This window comes from Delphinapterus leucas, chromosome 9, assembly GCF_059928025.1.
Source record: "Delphinapterus leucas isolate spDelLeu-1000000601 "Yukka" chromosome 9, BTC_Dleu_Yukka2, whole genome shotgun sequence".
Classification (NCBI taxonomy): Eukaryota; Metazoa; Chordata; class Mammalia; order Artiodactyla; family Monodontidae; genus Delphinapterus; species Delphinapterus leucas.
The window spans coordinates 95,804,683-95,822,559 of NC_143137.1; the positions used below are offsets into that span (position 1 = coordinate 95,804,683).

General features: G+C 43.0%; 1 protein-coding gene across 1 annotated transcript in view; it reads left to right on the forward strand.

Annotated features, from left to right (window-relative positions):
* HECW1 (HECT, C2 and WW domain containing E3 ubiquitin protein ligase 1) overlaps window positions 1-17,877 on the forward strand; it is a 434,660-nt gene that overhangs the window by 301,801 nt on the left and 114,982 nt on the right. The window contains exons 8-10 of the mRNA XM_089917097.1: window positions 11,023-11,165; window positions 14,169-14,269; window positions 15,946-17,229. Coding sequence (XP_089773223.1) covers window positions 11,023-11,165; window positions 14,169-14,269; window positions 15,946-17,229 — 1,528 coding nt within the window. The remainder of the gene's footprint in view (window positions 1-11,022; window positions 11,166-14,168; window positions 14,270-15,945; window positions 17,230-17,877) is intronic.

Below are 17,877 nucleotides of genomic sequence, written 5' to 3' on the forward strand. Positions count from 1 at the left end.
TCTCGGCTATTGTAAATAGTGCTGCTATGAACATTGGGCTGCATGTATCTTTCCGAATTATGGTTTTCTCTAGATATATGCCCAGGAGTGGGATTGCAGGATCATGTGGTAGCTCTACTTATAGTTTTTTAAGGAACCTCCATACTATTCTCCATAGTGGTTGTACCAATTTACATTCCCACCAACAGGAGGGAGGGTTCCTTTTTCTCCACACCCTCTCCAGCATTTACTATTTGTAGACTTTTTGATGATGGCCATTCTGCCCAGTGTGAGGTGATAACTCAGTGTGTTTTGGTTTGCATTTCTCTAATAATTAGCAATGTTGAGCATCTTTTCATGTGCTTTTTGGCCATCTGTATGTCTTCTTTGGAGAAATGTCTACTTAGACCTCCTGCCCATTTTTTGATGGGTTGTTTGTTTTTTTGCTTTTTGTTTTTTGTCTTTTTTGATATTGAGCTGCATGAGCTGTCTGTATATTTTAGAGATTAATCCCTTGTTGGTCGTATCACTTGCAAATATTTTTTCCCATTCTGTGGGTTGTCTTTTTGTTTTGTTTATGGTTTCCTTTGCTTTTAAGTTTAGTTAGCTCCCATTTGTTTATTTTTGTTTTTATTTCCATTACTCTAGGAGGTGGATCCAATGTTTTGCCTATGTTTTCCCCTAAGAGTTTTATAGTATCTGGTCTTACATTTAGGTCTTTAATGCATTTTGAGTTTATTTTTGTGTGTGGTGTTAGAAAATGTTCTAATTTCATTCTTTTACATGTGGCTGTCCAGTTTTCCCAGCACCACTTATTGAAGAGACTGTCTTTTCTCCATTGTATATTCTTGCCTCCTTTGTCATAAATTAATTGACCATATGTGCATGGGTTTATCTCTGGGCTTTCTATCCTGTTCCATTGATCTATAAGTCTGCCTTTGTGCCGGTATCATGCTGTTTTGATTACTGTAGCTTTATAGTATAGTCTGAAGTCAGGGAGTCTGGTTCCTCCAGCTCCATTTTTCTTTCTCAGGGTTGCTTTGGCATTTGAGTTCTTTTGTGTTTCCATACAAATTTTAAGATTTTTTGTTCTAGATCTGAAAAAAAAATTGCTATTGGTAATTTGACAGGGATTGCATTGAATCTGTAGATTGCCTTGGGTAGTAAAGTCATTTTGACAATATTGATTCTTCCAATCCAAGAACATGGTATATGTCTCCACCTGCTTGTTTTATCTTTGATTTCTTTCATCAGTGCCTTATAGAACAGGTCTTTTGCCTCCTTAGGTAGGTTTATTCCTATGTATTTTATTTTTTTTGATGCAATGGTAAATGGGATTGTTTCCTTAATTTCTCTTTCTGGTCTTTCATTGTTAGTGTATGGAAATACAACAGATTTCTATGTATTAATTTTGAATTCTACAGCTTTACCAAATTCATTAATGAGCACTAGTAGTTTTCTGGTAGCATCTTTAGGATTTTCTACATATAGTATCATGTCATCTGCAAACAGTGACAGTTTTACTTCTTCATTTGCAGTTTGGATTCCTTTTATTTCTTTTTCTTCTCTGATTCCTGGGGCTAGGACTTCCAAACCTATGTTGGCTAAAAGTAGCAGTAGTGGACATCCTTGTCTTGTTCCTGATCTTAGGGTAAATGCTTTCAGCTTTTCACTGTTGAGTATGGTGTTAGCTGTGGGTTTGTCATGTATGGCCTTTATTATGTTGAGATATGTTCCCTCTATGCCCACTTTCTGGAGAGTTTTTGTCATAAATGGTGTTGAATTTTGTCAAAAGCTTTTTTCTGTATCTATTGAGATGATCATATGGTTTTTATTCTTCAATTTGTTAATGTGGTGTATCACACTGATTGATTTGTGGATATTGAAAAATCCTTGTATCCCGGGGATAAATCCCAACTGATCATGGTGTATGATTCTTTTAATATATTGCTGGATTCAGTTTGCTGGTATGTTGTTGAGGATTTTTGTGTCTACGTTCATCAGTGATATTGGCATGTACTTTTCTTTTTCTTTTGTTTTGTGGTATCTTTGGCTTTGGTATCAGGATGATGGCAGCCTCATAGAATGAGTTTGGGAATACTCCTTCCTCTGCAATTTTTTGGAATAGTTTCAGAAGGATAGGTGTTAACTCTTCTCTAAATGTTTGATAGAATTCGCCTGTGAAGCCATCTGGTCTTGTACTTTTGTTTGTTGGGAGTTTTTTAATCACTATTTTAATTTCAGTATTTTTGATTGGTCTGTTCATATTTTCTATTTCTATTAAAATCTAGTACTTAGATTTTCTGCCGGAACAATAGCTAAAATGGCTTGGGCACTGAAGTTGCAATCTAGCATTCATAGAGACTGCATCTTAGATTACACACAAGCTTGTATTATATTCCACTTTTGCAGCATCAATATGTGACTTCTGGTGGAAATACCTCCAGGAGTAGCCAGTCACTGATTCCCTCTCTTGTCCATGTTCATTTCCATATTCAAATTACACATTTCTGTGTGCATCCTTATTAACCACAAGAAAATAAATAACATGATAAAAACTATAGAGGAGATATGGAAGCAGAAGAAAAAACAGCTGTCTCTGTTGGTGGTTCCCAAAGTCAGAAAAGGCTTCACAGAATAAATTTTATTTGAATGGGTGTTTAAAGGATGAGTAGGAGTTTGGCATGGCCAGGAAGTTGGGAAAGAACACCTTCTAGGAAAATAGTAAGTCTGTGAAAATGTGTGAAAGAAAATGAGGTTGCCAGGGAATGAGTATAATAAGTGAAGGTGGAAAGATTGGCAGGAACCAAACGCATCATTGGGAAATTTGGAATTCATCCCGTGAGTGAGAAAAAAATCAGGGAAAGTTATTCTGCAAGAGAATGAAAGGACCAAATCTGTGTTTCAGAGACATAACTTTACTGGCCACTGTAAGAGAGAAGCTGAAGACTGGGAGACCAGTTAAGAGGTTATTCCATGGGCAGGGAATGACATTGGCCAGTGGCAGCAGAAGTGGGGAGGAGAGAACAGACTCTAGAGAGTTTAGATTCAATGACTATTTGGATATAGGCTCCTAAAGGTACAAAGAACATGCAGGGATGACCAAGGTATGCATTTGAGGAACTGTACAGTGAAGATGACAATTTACCAACAAAGCCTGTGCAGACGGTGCTTCTTCTCTGTTAGGGGTACTATAAAGTAGACATAGAAAGGTTGATTAAGTTGCTTATGATCACACAGCAAATTTTGGTCTTCTTGGTTTTCAATCTAGTAATCTAATCCTATTCCTTTTTTATAGGCATTGAAATGAATCATCTTCAGAAGCAAAAGACTTAGACATGTAGATGTGGTCCCCAACCTTTTTGACACCAGGGATTGGTTTCGTGGAACACAATTTTTCCATGGACCGGGGAGGGAGGGGCATGGTTTTGGGATGATTCAAGTGCATTACATTTATTGTGCACTTTATTTCTATTATTATTACATTGTAATATATAATGAAATAATTATACAACTCGCCATAATGCTGGCAGAAGGCGGAGCTCAGGCAGTAATGCGAGCGATGGGGAACGGCTGTAAATACAGATGAAGCTTCACTCACTCACCTGCTGCTCATCTCCTACTGTGCAGCCCAGTTCCTAACAGGCCACAGACCGGTATTGCTATGTGGCCTGGGGGTTAGGGACACCTGTGGTTAAGAATATGGATATAGATACAGATATAGATAGAATACATGTAAGTAGTAAGTATAATACATACTTTTGTATTTGATGTATTGTATATATAGTATAAAAGTATGTAACATTACATATTTACAAGCACACACTTGCAGACCTTGCTTCCACTCTGCCAAGCCTAAATCTTGGCCTAATTTTGCCACAGCAGTGCCTGCAAATAAAATTAATAATATTCTTTTCTGTGGCTGAGTTTTCTCAGTGCCTGATAGGGAGATGGTGGAGGCCCAGTCAAGACCAGTTCCCTTGCTCTTATGCATAAGAAGAAATGTAAACGTTCCATATACCACAGATTTGTAAGAGCAGCCTTTATTATTCAAAGCAGTTAGATTCTCTGCAGATACAAGGCTCACATCTCAGCAGGATTCTGGCATGTCCTTCCTGGGGTAGAGTCAGGCTACGCACTGCTTGGAGGGGTAGGTCTCCTATGCCCAGAGTCCAAGAGCATCACCTCTTAATATAAAACCCTGTGACATTGCTAGTGAGAGAGAAAAACATTGCTCCTGACTCAATGATTGCTCTGCTAGTGAAGTTGTTTTCTATTGTTATCCTTGACTTTAGGCAGCACTATTTTTGAGTATCATTTTTAAGCTCAATGAATAGTGCCACCTGAATTGAAAGTCACATACCATGCAAGGTTCTAAGGAGGAGTAGCTGCAGTTTGCATGCTCCGTTTACTTCCTTCCTACTTTCCTTCTCCTTGGAGAACCTTTGCACAGGAAGCGCTAAGCCTAGTCCATTTAACTTTCATTAGTAATGAATAATGGTGTTGGCTGAATCGCACCAGGCAGCCTCTTGTGAATGGAGTTGGTGTTTTATTTTCCCCTTATGTCTGCAAGAGAAGAGAGGCAAAACTAGATGCCCCTCTAACTGCATATCATGACCTATTTCACACAACAGTTAGGACCACTCCTCCCCTACATCACCAGGCATCCAGTCTTGGCTTCGAGTTGGTATTCCTGCCTTACTCCTCAACATCCTCCTGCCTCTTCAAATGTAACATGACCCAAAACAAGTCAACCATCCCTACCACTTTTCCCGTCTCAACCTTTCCCGACTTCCGGAAGTTTATGAGTGGACATAAATGAATCAACTGCACTTCTGCTCTCTCAGACTGGGATCATCTTTTATCATACCTGCCCCTAAATGCCTAAGTGAAAATACTTTCCAAATCATGTTGAACATTTCTCTGAAACTTCCCACAAATATTTCTTCATGTTTGATTATAGTGTCCCCTCTCACACTGATGTCCTTATTGTTTTGGCTACATCAAGGCACTAATGGGTCCCATTAGTTACTCGGCTACAACTTGTCCTTTCTACCTGTGGCACCATCTTCCCTTTCTACCCAAGACCAACCATTCTCCTGGATGATCACAGAGTCCACATGAATGACCTAATTTCCTTAACGTCCTCGATCCCATTGACCTTTACTTCCATTTATCACCAGCCATCCATTCCAGTGCTTACACCTTCGATCATGTGAAAACATCACAAGCTCCCCAGCTGTCTCTTTACAACCTAATATCCTTCCATAACCAACCCCTATTTCCATCACTCTGTACCTTCATTGCTTTGGGACATTCAATCACTCATCCCCTCTCTTCTAGCTATTAATCCTCCCACATGCCCTCAGTCTTGCAAATCCAGCCTTGGGAACTTGGGGTCTCTTCCTCTCCCACATGCCGTGGCTCTCACTGACATTTAGCCAGTCCACAAGTCTGCCACCCCTTTCCTCCTTCCCTGCCAGGCTTCCTCCTCACTTCTCCGTTGTTTCACCTGGTCTGTCTCCCTCCTGGCCTGACCATCTATGGACACCTCCTCAGCACTACTACAGTGACGTCTCTGAAATGCACATCTGAGTGTGTCATTTGCATAATTCAGTTCCATTGTTCCCAGATGCCTTTGGGATAAGTCTAGGCTCTGTCCAGGAAGGTGTTTGTGAGCTGGATCCTGCTTATCTATCCAGTTTCCTCTCATAAGTTGACCCCTTCTATGATCCAGACACAGTGAGGCACCCACATTTCCCAAAGGGACCCGTGCACTCTGTGAACTTCAGCCTTTTGCCAATAGTGTCCTCTCTCCCTGGAATATTCCTCCCACACCTTCTTCATCCAGCTGATGCCTACTTAACTGTTATGACTTAGTTAAGGCATCGCCTCCTCTGGGAAGTTGTCTCTACCTGTTCATTAGCCTTCTCCCCACCACCATCGCCACCCCTTCTCTGTACCTGTCCATCAGGCTGAGCCTTTGGGGACTCTTACCATGGAACTTTCTGTTTTGTCATTGTCTACCTGCAGCATAAGACTGCAAGCTCGTAGGGACGTGGCCATGTCACCAGCACCCAGCTCAGAGTCAGTGCTCAGGAGGTGTTTTCGAGTGAATAAGTAACCCTTCCCTTCTTCTGAGCCATTAGCTGCTTTATGACCAGCATTCTCCTGATCTCTGCCTTACTTGCCCATTATGGAACTGCTGCTATAGTTTAACATAATTTCTAATTTAATATTTCTTTTGGTTCTCTACTTTGTTTTTATTTCAGTAAGTTCAGTTTACAGAAATTCTGTTTATAGAAGATCTACCCCGTGTCTTTTCTGAAGCAAGATAGAATATAATAAATAAATAAAGCATCTTATTTCTGTAAGTGGCCTATTGAGTAACAATGCAAACCAAAATAAATAGATACCCCCATATATTGCAACACTAGTCTAACATCTCTCTGGAAAACTGAAGAAGGTAGGCCTACATCGGTGGTTCTCAACAAGGGCAGTTTTGCCCCCAGGAGACATTGAGCAATGATTGGAGTCATTTTTGGTCATCACAACTAGAAGGGTATTACTGGCATGTATTGGATAGAGGCCCACTACCGTCTATTGCTATTAATAAGAATGCCAAGACCAAAAAACTAAATATTATTATTAAAAAATAAATATTATTAAATTTAATAGTACTACTAAGCTGGAATTTGAAGAATATGTTATGAATCACTGGGCTAAATATTCAGGCCACAGAGGAAGATTTAGATTTGATCTAAGAAATATTTTTATAACAATGAGATTATTCTATGTTAGAATGGATTATTACTGTGGGAACTGTGATTCTCCACTCTGGTTGCACGGTAGAGTAATCTGGGAAGCTAGAAACACTACCAGTACCCAGCTCTACCCCCAAGGGAATCTAATTTAATTAGTCAAGGATGGGATCCAGTAATGGGTATTTTTGTTAAAGCTCCCCAGATGATTCTAATGGGAGCCAGGGCTAAGTACCAATGGCCCAAAGCAAAAGTAAGAGTACCACAACCTGGTGCTGAAACAAAACCAAAAGGAGGATTGATGCTGTAAGAATACTGTATGTGTCATTCCAGCTCATGCCCCGGCATTGGGCCTCATACAGCTTTCTTCCTGCCATTGTTGCCAATTATAAGAGGTCTGACAGTTGGTTCCTCAAGTGCAGCCAAGAAAGAGAATTCCGAATTTAATGTTCTAATGGAAAGGTGACTTATAGAACTTTACTCTCTGACCCTCAAGACACCAGGAGTTCCTTTATCTAGGATAGTTTCATGACTTATGCAGAGATAAGGAGCCATTTATTGATTGATTGGTCCAAGCATGGAGTACAGTTACCCTTAGATGCTCTCAAGCATCCTCAAGCAGGATGATGGGGAAATGGCCGCACTTCCAATCCCTAAGGATCCAGGATTGGCTTTTTCATTTGCCACATTGGTTTCTTTCACAGATGAGCTAGGATGCAAGGTGACAGAATTCCACAAAGAGCGGGGGCTTGGATCAATAATGCATCTATTTTTTTAATCCTTTGCAGATATAGTTCACAGATTTTTCTTTTGACCATTAACCAGGCCATTTCTCTGGATGGAAAGATAGAGTGGGCATTAGTAGTAGGAGAACTGTAGCTTTTGTCTGTGCACTAGGCATTTGAACCTGGTTTACGGATACTACAATCACTTGTATAGACTTACTGGTTGTTAAGGACCAGCTGAAATAAGGTCATAGATTTGAAAGAAGTCCAATAATTAAAGAGTCAAAAGGAGAAGGAAATATTAGAGGATGGGGCAGGTAGAATCTGGATAGACCAGGAATGGAGAGGAAAAGATGCAGTTTAATCTTACACAACATGAACCTTCTTTTCCTAGTCTACAGCTGAAAATGCTGAGGTTCAGTGAGATCATGCATGAGAAAGTCAAGAACTTAGATGTGTAGATCTAGGGAAAAAAGCCAAGTCCACCTCACTCCGCAAGTTCTTCAGGGGCTCAAGGTAAGAGCGAGGTCAGCAGCCAGACAAAATTCATCACCCTGGCCTCAGACTCACGGGTGCAAATAGCTTGCTCAGGAATAGGCAGACTTTTATATTTTTCGAGCTGCTCACTGGTTCTTAAAAGAACCTGACCTGTATAGCACAGGGAACTCTACTCAAGTTCTGTAGTAACCTATATGGGAAAAGAATCTGAAAGAGAATGGACATATATATATATATATATATATATATATATATATGTATAACTGATTCACTTTGCTGTACACCTGAAACTAACACAACATTGTAAGTCAACTATACTCCAATAAAAATTTTTTTAAAAAAAGAAGAACCCGACCTAGCTGGAAGTTTACATGGACTCCAGTAACCATGGCATGGAAGTAAGGGCCTGGTGGGGAGGGGTTGATGCCAGCCATGAAGGGGTGGATTTGTGAAGAGAGGCTGAGAAGGAAGTCTTTGTGGAGGGAGGAAAAGAGCTCAGGATTTACCACCAAGTTTCAGAGAACGTCTTAGTAAGCTGACTTTCGTGTCCCATGCAGGCTGCTAGTGCCAGAAATACTCATTTTACTAAAGATGGTTACGTTTTTCGTTATAAGAATAATACATGTTCATCACAGAAAGAAATGGGTGGGGGACATAATCTTACTTGGTAAAGCAACTGCTGTTGAAATTTGTTGTAATTCTTTCCAGTCTTTTTTCTATTCATTTCATTCACATTATTGTGATCATGAGCTACCTGCTCCTTGCTCTTGTCACTTAGCGTTGGAAAATAAGCATTTTCTATCTTATTGTCATTTAATGCGTTATCATTGTAATTGCATATTTAGGCACAATCATGATATAAATTATTGTAATTTAGAAAATTATACACTATTCTGTCATATACATATACTACAATGTGCCTAGCCTATGGTTGAGCTTTTAGGTTAGGAGATCCATTATAGTACACTTCAGAATGGAATTACTAGGCAGAAGAAATGGAAGTTTGGGACCCGAGATAGTTAGGGAGCCTGGATGCTCACAGGCCTCCTTAGAGGAGAATCAAACCAATTCCTGGGTTTGATCCTCAAGCTTAGCATACCCGTAAATTCAGTTTTGTCAGTACCAAAAATGATTGGTTCTTAGGAAATATATGGTTGTTAAGTAAAACTAATTTGTGATGGAAACTAGAAGCGCCATATGGAGGGAGGGTGTGGAAGCCATTATTGCTGTTTGCCAAATATTTCTGCTCTGTACATCCCAGACATACGGTAGGATCATACTTCCTATTCCCTAGGGGTGGCTGGGCTGTGTGTCTAGTTGTGACGAAGACTTGGGTTTGAACGTGAATACTTTTTTGCAGGAGGAAAACCCTCCAGAGTTCTTTTTCCTGCTGTCACCGTGGCTGGCAGTGTTAGAGAGTGTGTCTGCTCCGTTAGTCTGGCTCCCTGAGTGACTAATGAGCAGAGCCCTCTGCCGGCCCACAATGACAGTGTGAGCAAGGAAAAAACTTTGCTACCATAAGTCACTGAGATGTGGAATTGGGTGGTTACTGCAGCATACCCCAGCCCATACTGACTGGTATGGAGGGGATATTAACATTGGTATGCCTGACATATTTAACCTCTGAAATTAGAAATCAACTAAGGTGAAAAGAATGCTGTTAGGAATTAATCAGAATAAAAGAAAGTAGTTATATATTTCAGCTGTTTCACAACTCTCAATTAAGGGTACTATAACTTTTAATCAACTCCCCCCTCCCAGAGAGCCTGAGCTGGGCAATGAAAATATTTTCCTCTCTCTCCTTTTCTACACTTACTGATGGCCAAGCCAACTTTTGATGATAACAGTCTGCCTTTAATTGTCGTCGCCTTTATTTTAAAAGCCCTACAGTATGCTATTTAAAAAATGAACAGTTTACAACAGAAGGAAAAAGATCTGCTTTCTCTCCCCACCAACCCCACCATGAGCCCACATCCTCAAGTTCAGTTTGGATTGTACCCTCCAGGCATTTTCTCTGCAACTCAAAATACAAACGGAATCCCACTCTTCACGTTTTTCTACATCTTGCCTTTTTTCACTTAATTTGTCAGGTATCATTTCATGTCAGAACATATTTATTTACCTATTTCTTTTGAATGGCAGCAGAGTTCTCTGTTTCAAAAACTTACCATCCTTCATTTAGCTGGTTTCCTGTTGGTAGGCGTATTTTAAATCTTTCCAGCCTTTTGTAATTGTTCATAATGCTCTATTGAACATCCTTATAAAAGATACGTATTTTGCACACTTGTACAAGTTAATCCAGAGAGGAAATTCCTAGAAGTAGAATTCTGGGTTGAAGGGAGTTTGTAGTTTAAATGCCAAAAAATATTACCAATTCCCTTCCCAAGGGTCCAATCAATTTGCATTTCCATCAGTACAGTGTGAGAGTTCGCGTCCCTTCCCACTTTCCAGAAGGCGGTGTACGATCAAACTTTTAAAAATCTCTGCCATTATAATCATAAAAAAAAGGTATTGCATTGTTGATTTGAAGTGCATTTCCTTAATTATAGGTGAGTTTTGCTTGTTCTTTCTTTAAGTAGGTTGATACCTTCAGTCAAGTATGGTGAGGCCTGGGTAGCATTCTTTCCCTTTAAAGTGAGTTGATTTTATTATTTGAATCTCCAAGAATAACCTTATTTTTAGGGAATTCCCTGGCAGTCCAGTGGTTAGAACTCCGCACTTCCACTGCAGGGGGCATGGGTTCGATCCCTGGTCAGGGAACTAAGATCCTGCAAGCCAAGGGGCCAAAAAAAAAAAAAAAAGAAAAGGACCTTATTTTTAAGCATTGTGACCGTTATTCATTTATTGAATAAACAGGGTTCGCAGCATTTCTAAAACCTTGAGATAGATAGATAGAGATAGGTTGAGATAGACAGATAGATAGATAGATAGACAGTTAGATAGATAGAGATATTGCTGCTGGGGTGTTTGACAATGACATCATTCAAAGCAGATGGACTGGGGACTGACCAGCTCTCTCACCTTGCAATTATTTGATACCACATGTTTTTTCATTGCAGCAATTCAGCTTTGTGTCCTTGCCCACTGATGTGCTGGAAATTGAGGTGAAGGACAAGTTTGCCAAGAGCCGCCCCATCATCAAGCGCTTCTTGGGAAAGCTGTCGATGCCCGTTCAGAGACTCCTGGAAAGACATGCCATAGGGTAAACCTTGACCAAGAGCTCATTATCACTAGGCAACAGCCAGCAGGCCAGGCCCAAGGGAGGCAACAATACAGTCTCATAGAGACTTGAACTGAAAAGGTGGTGCTGCATTTCCTTGGCTTCTCCCATTAATTATGTTGTTGAGCTACAACATTTAATTAAACAGACCCTTCTCTTTCCCCTAGTTTGCGTACCACTGGTTACTTATGCAAGCGAGTAAAAATTCCTAAGACACTATAGTGAAAGAAGCCCTTAATGCAGCATTTTTTCTGTACAGATAGAAATTAAAATTTGTTTTACTACAAAGGATAACATTTCATTCATATGCCTGTCTTGTGTGTAGGATTTAATCATTTGTGACATTTCCATAACAAGATGAAATGCTGGGTTACTAGACCAGAGTGCCTTAGAAAACACTAGTATTTATAGAAAATGCTAGATAATATGTATGAAATTTTAAAAGCGTGAATCCTTATGGTGCAACCACAGTTATGTTGCTTGCATAGTTCAGTTGTATATGAGAATATGTTTCTGTGTTTTGTATCTTCTACATTCGTGTCCATTCAGGGTTCTCATTAAACTCTGACCAGATAAAATCCTTGTACATAATATGTATTTCCATAGGTAATGGCAACTATGTTTGAAAACACTAACTCTCTGGTCATAGATATGCCTCAATGCAATACTTAGAATGATATCAAAGGAATGAGGAAAATTATGCAGAATTTCCAAGGATCTTAATTTAAAGCTCTTTGGATTTTCAGAAGGACTTTGGAATCACTCACAGTTTATCATAAGGACATGTAATCAGAACCTGATAGCGTGTGTGCAGCTGTGTGCACATAGACACATGTTAATTCTCAAGCCAAAGGGAGTTGACATTTACGAAGCTACAGTCGTGTGTCAAACAAGGTGTTTGCATTTTCCACTCAAACAAACAAAAATATACCTAAAGAACGTAAAGCTGTCTGTGGCACATAGGGACTAAATGATTCCAAACTGTTCATTTTTAAAATAGCAAACTGTATGCCTTTTAAAATAAAGGCAGCTCATGGGACTTCCCGGGCAGTCCAGTGGTTAGGACTCCGCGCTTCCACTGTAGAGGATGTGGGTTCCATCCCTGGTCGGGGAACTAAGACCCCCCCATGCCATGCTGTGCGGCCAAAAAAAAAAAAAATTCTAAAATAAAGCTCAGAAAGCTCCCTCAATCCCTTGGCCTGTAACATCGCAGCCCACAGCTCTCTGCCTGGCTGTCTGCCTCCCTCAAGTCCTCTACCCATGCCTGCCTCAGCCTCACATTGGAAATATCACCACTGCCTTGAGCCCTTTATGTAGTGGTCCTGCCTCATGCCCCCAGCTGGATGTAAGCTATCTAAAGGCAGCGGTATGCACTACCTGCTGTGTATCACCGGAAGCACTTTTGACATGGGAGAGGCTCAAAAAATATTTGTTGATAAAGTGAGTGGAAAGCAAAGGAAAGAAAAACGTGGAATACAAATGCAAAGCGTGATCGATTTAATTTTTGTCTCACTGTCTGATGGTCTTTAGGCCTCCTCTGATTCCGGCGAGGTTTGGGGTTCAGGATCTCTTATGGTCCTAGTAGACCTACCTCATAATATTGACCAAGGCCTATGTCAGTATTGTAGCTCATTCTATTTTCCCTGCATATAATGCTTTATTCAGTGGGCTTCCTAGAAACTCCAAGCATGAAACCAGGGCTTCCCAAATAGAAATACGAAGTCAGTGGATCACTGGGATATACGTTGTTTCATAATGCTGGTGCTTTCTAGGAAGAAACATTAAAACACTACCAGCCAGTGACTTATCTTTTTATTTGAATGTCACAAATGAATAAATGGAGTGAATACAGAATTATCTAAGTAACAACTGGTTTGGGAATATGTCTTTGTTATTATTGGATAGAGTAGATTTGTTCATTTCTGAATATCCCAAGGTAATCCCGCTTCCTATTTAGGCGAAGGTAGGGGACCATGTGCTCTGCTGAAGCTGCATTGTTGATGAAACTATAATAGCAAAGTTTCAGGTCGATTTCTCCCTGGATAATTGTCTTCCTAGTAATTAAAAATTGCCTTGAGTCGGAAGAGGGAATGGTGCCAGAGTCCAGGGTGGAGTTTCAGAGTCTCTCTGTGGGACCCTGGAGTTGGCATAATCAGAGGTCATGGGCCAGTGGACCCAGCCCACAAGCCTCGCTGTGCTCCGTTCTGCAGCAGGTCCCTTTCTGAACCACTCCACAGGGTCCCTGGTAACCAGGACGGCATCCTTCCATAGATATTAGATATAGATAGGTAGATAGATATCGCAAGACACGCATCTGCTGCTGACCCTGTCTATTATTAAGGGCATATCTGGAAAACATCACCCTGCACAGGAAAAGCAAGCAAAGGATATCCATATCTTTTCTTGTTTTCTTTTTTTTCTCTAGAACACAGGTTGGCAAACTTTCTATAAGGAGCCAGATAGTAAATGTTTCAGGCTGTATAAGCCATATGGTTTCTGTCCCAACTATTCAGCTCTGCCATTGTAGCATGAAGTCAGCCCAGACAAGAAGTAAACTTAATAATAAGCAAGGTTGCGTTCTAATAAAACTTTTATTTATGGAAACTGAAATTTGAATTTCGTATCATTTTCACATGTCACAAAATACTACTCTTCCTTTGCTTTTTTTCCAACTATTTAAAAATGTAAAAAGCTCATGGCCTTATGAAAACAAGTGATGGGCCAGATTTGGCCCGTGGGCTGTAGTTCCCTGATCCCTGCTTAGGAGTATTCGATAAGGATTTTCTTGAAGGTTTTCATCGCTGTTGAGCAGATGTACTTTCCCATCGTTCCCTTAGGACCATCTCATATGTACCCGAGCAGATCACCACCTCCTAATAGCAGGGCCTCCCTGGGCTTGGCTGCTTCGCCCACTGACACAGAAAGCACACTGCATGGTCTTTAGGAGGACAGGTATTGACCAGATCTGTGCTTATTTCCTTCTAGGGACAGGGTGGTCAGCTATACACTTGGCCGCAGGCTTCCAACAGATCATGTGAGTGGACAGCTGCAATTCCGATTTGAGATCACTTCCTCCATCCACCCAGGTATTTTCAGCATGTACTTTCATGTGTTGTCCTAGCCGAGTGTCATGGCATGGTTCCTTTCCCCAAAATACAATAACCATTGTTCTCTCCAGACATGTCCTAGGTTTTATGGTTCTCTATCCATCTTCTCCATTTGAGGCCTAGAAGCCAGTGATCTGTTCTGGAAGCCAGGTTGCTGTCCCCCTTTTTATGTTTTTTATTTTTATTTTTTGGCCACATCACATGGCTCGTGGGATCTTAGTTCCCCGACCAGGGATCAAACCCGGGCCCCCTGCAGTGGAAGCACAGAGTCCTAACCACTGCACCACCAGGGAAGTCTCTGTTGTCCCCTTGATTGAGAGGCTCCTCTTCATTCGGTGATCCAAAGGTAGAGGGTTAGGCACTTGAGTGGGAATTGACAAAGAGGCCAACGTGGGTATGGAGCCATGTCTAATTTATCATTTTACTCCCAGCATCCACATAGGACTTGCTCAACGGATATTGAATCATTACATACATGAGTGAGTGAATGAATGTGATACATGTCATAGTGTTGAACTGTGATTACCCAGTGGATTTTTACAATATCGCAGGAAAAATGGAAACTATAAGTTGGACAGAAAACTTGAGAATCATCCCGTGTTCAGTTTTTCAGGCCAAAACATATCTCCAAATAAGAATGATGAGATGCCTCTTAATTCCCCTCTTGCTTTTCTCCTACAAGCCCCCTCGTCAGTGTAGATCACACTGAGAATTGTCTGGTCCTCCTGGGCCACATTTATAGGTTGCCATTAAAGCTAATATAGCTTCTGAGAATTCAGGGTCTGAAGTTTATCACTGCCCGCTCATCAAACAAAAGTTACACTTTTCTGTGCCCAATATACAAAGCAGATTGTAAGAAAACACTTGACTGTTTCGTCCTTTCAAATCCAGCATTTTCTACATTCTGAGAATAAAACTGACTCTTCCTTCAGTAAGGACAGCTTTACAGTGCACCAGAGAGATTGCTTTTCTTGGATGAGTGAATAGCACTAGGGCTTGAAATGGGAATTCCTATCTGGCAGGGATGCAATAGAGCAACTGGGGGAAGGTAGAGGTAAACCATGCTTGCTACTCCTTGAATGGGTGCTTGGTATGGAGACCTGGTTTATCTTCCACTGCAGTAACCTCCATATGTTGGAAACCTTCCAGTCTGAGCCACTGAATGACTGTGGTTGCTCCCATCATTGGCCTTTCCTTCCCTCTGGTCACCTAAGAACCCCATTCTGCCACCCTGGGGGACCCAGCCATAGTAAACACTCTGAACCAATATAATTAGTCCTGCCTGGAGCCAGCAAGGAACTATAAACCGTGCCCCCCATCTCTGAGGTCTTCCATGTAGCAAACATTTATGTGCCTAGAACTGGGGTAATGCTAGGCTTTGGGTATTTTAACCAAAAAATGACTGGGTAATGCTAGGCTTTGGGTATTTTAACCAAAAAATGAAGTTCCTTGAAACAGAATTCTCAAATATATCATGACTGCAAGTAGTCCTTAACATAAGGAGAACTCATTCTTGCAGTATTTTTAGCAGAGCTTTGGCCAATGGGAAACCCTCATCAACCCCTACATCCGATATCCTAAGGCAGAAATCCCTAGGACGGCTCAGTCCCCCGGAGCAGGCTAACACTACAGTGACATTTTCTTCTTGTCTGTAGATGATGAGGAGATTTCCCTGAGTACCGAACCTGAGTCTGCAGAAATCCAGGACAGCCCCATGAATAGCCTGGTGGCAAGCAGCCGTGGGGAGCCCCCTTGCACTAATGCACCAGAGCCCTCGGGGACCTCAGGGCCAGAGCAGCTGAGCCAGGGCAGCGCGGTGGGCCCTGCAGGGAACGAGAGCCTGGAGCTTGCCAATCCGGTTGAGGCCGCCGCAGGTACCACGGAGGCAGGAGATGATGGCACGGTCTGTGTGAGGCCTGAGGCGGCTGGGGAGCTTCTGGCCCCCTGGCCAGAGGACACGGAGCCCGCCCTGAGCGCGGAAGAACTGGCCGAGCGGCTGGACTTGGGTGGGGAGGCAGCCCTACCCGGGCTGCTGGAGGACGGTCGAGCCCCGGGCAGCCCCGGGGAGCCAGTGGCCCAGGAGGCGGCGACAGAGAGCCGGGCTGGCGGGCAGGAGGAGGACTGGCTGCAGCTGCGGGCTTCGGTGAAGAGGAAAAGCAGGCCGTGCTCCCTGCCTGTGTCCGAGCTGGAGACGGTGATCGCGTCCGCCTGCGGGGAGCCCGAGACGCCTCGGACCCACTACATCCGCCTCCACACGCTGCTGCACAGCCTGCCCTCCGCGCAGGGCGGCAGCGCAGACGACGATGGCGCGGAGGAGGAGGCCACCCTCAAGGATGCCTCGGAGAAGGAGGCGCTCAGCGAGGTGGACATGGTCGCCGCCGAGCCGCCTCCCCCGGAAGAGGATGGAGAGGCCCCCGAGGGGGCCACTCCAGGCACGGCGCCCCCGGGCCACTCGGGCTTGGCCAACGGCTCTGTCCCAGGTGGCGACACGCTCCCCAGCACGGGGAGCGAGAGCGACTCCAGCCCGCGGCAGGGCGGGGACCACAGCTGCGAGGGCTGCGACGCATCCTGCTGCAGCCCCTCGTGCTACAGCACGTCGTGCTACAGCAGCTCGTGCTACAGCAGCTCGTGCTACAGCGCCTCCTGCTACAGCCCCTCCTGCTACAACGGCAGCAGGTTCGCCAGCCACACCCGCTTCTCCTCCGTGGACAGCGCCAAGATCTCCGAGAGCACCGTCTTCTCCTCCCAGGATGACGACGAGGAGGAGGAGAACAGCGCCTTCGAGTCGGTGCCCGACTCGGTGCAGAGCCCGGAGCTGGAGCCAGAGTCGGCGAAAGGCGCCGGGTGGCAAGACGAGTCGGCTGCCGCCACCGGGAGCGTGGCCAGAACCGTGGAAGGTCTGGAGTCCCCCGTGGCAGGGCCGAGCAGTCGGAGAGAAGGTTAGACCTCACACCCGATCAGAAAGAAAATAGGATCACCAGGGGGACGCAGGTCTCGCCAACATGGTTTCAAAACAAGAGGGAGAGGGTCAGTCCCAAATGAGGTTGTTGCAGCAGCTGTGTGCCTGTCCTGTACGTACATGTGTGCATGTGTGTATGTGTATGTCAGTATTCCAGACTGTGGGTAGCTGACACCCCACCACTGCCCAGATACACACCAAGAATTACACCTAGTTGGATGTGAGCGTGTACTTGTATGTGTGCATCTTGGTTTTGACTAATCACTGGTTATAGGGTACATATTACCCTCTAGTCTTGACAACAACCAGAGCATCGAGGTTAGTATCAAGTGATATAAGCAGGAAATGATCATCAACATTAGGTGGGTAATGTATCAGCATCTGCTGGTCCCCAGAACTTACTGAAGATGAGCAGTAAGTTAATGTAACTGGAAGAACATTGAGATTACCTGTTTTAGAGTTTAGCTAACCTGTGTACAAATGGATGTGTATAGCCTACGTGTATGTGTCATGATTTCTGTCTCCTCGATTCTGTTATTGTTGGTTTTGTTTTGTGTTGTTTTGGGGGTCTGGGGGCTATTTTGGCTAATGGAAGGGAAGAATAACATGAATGTGTAAATCGCTTTGT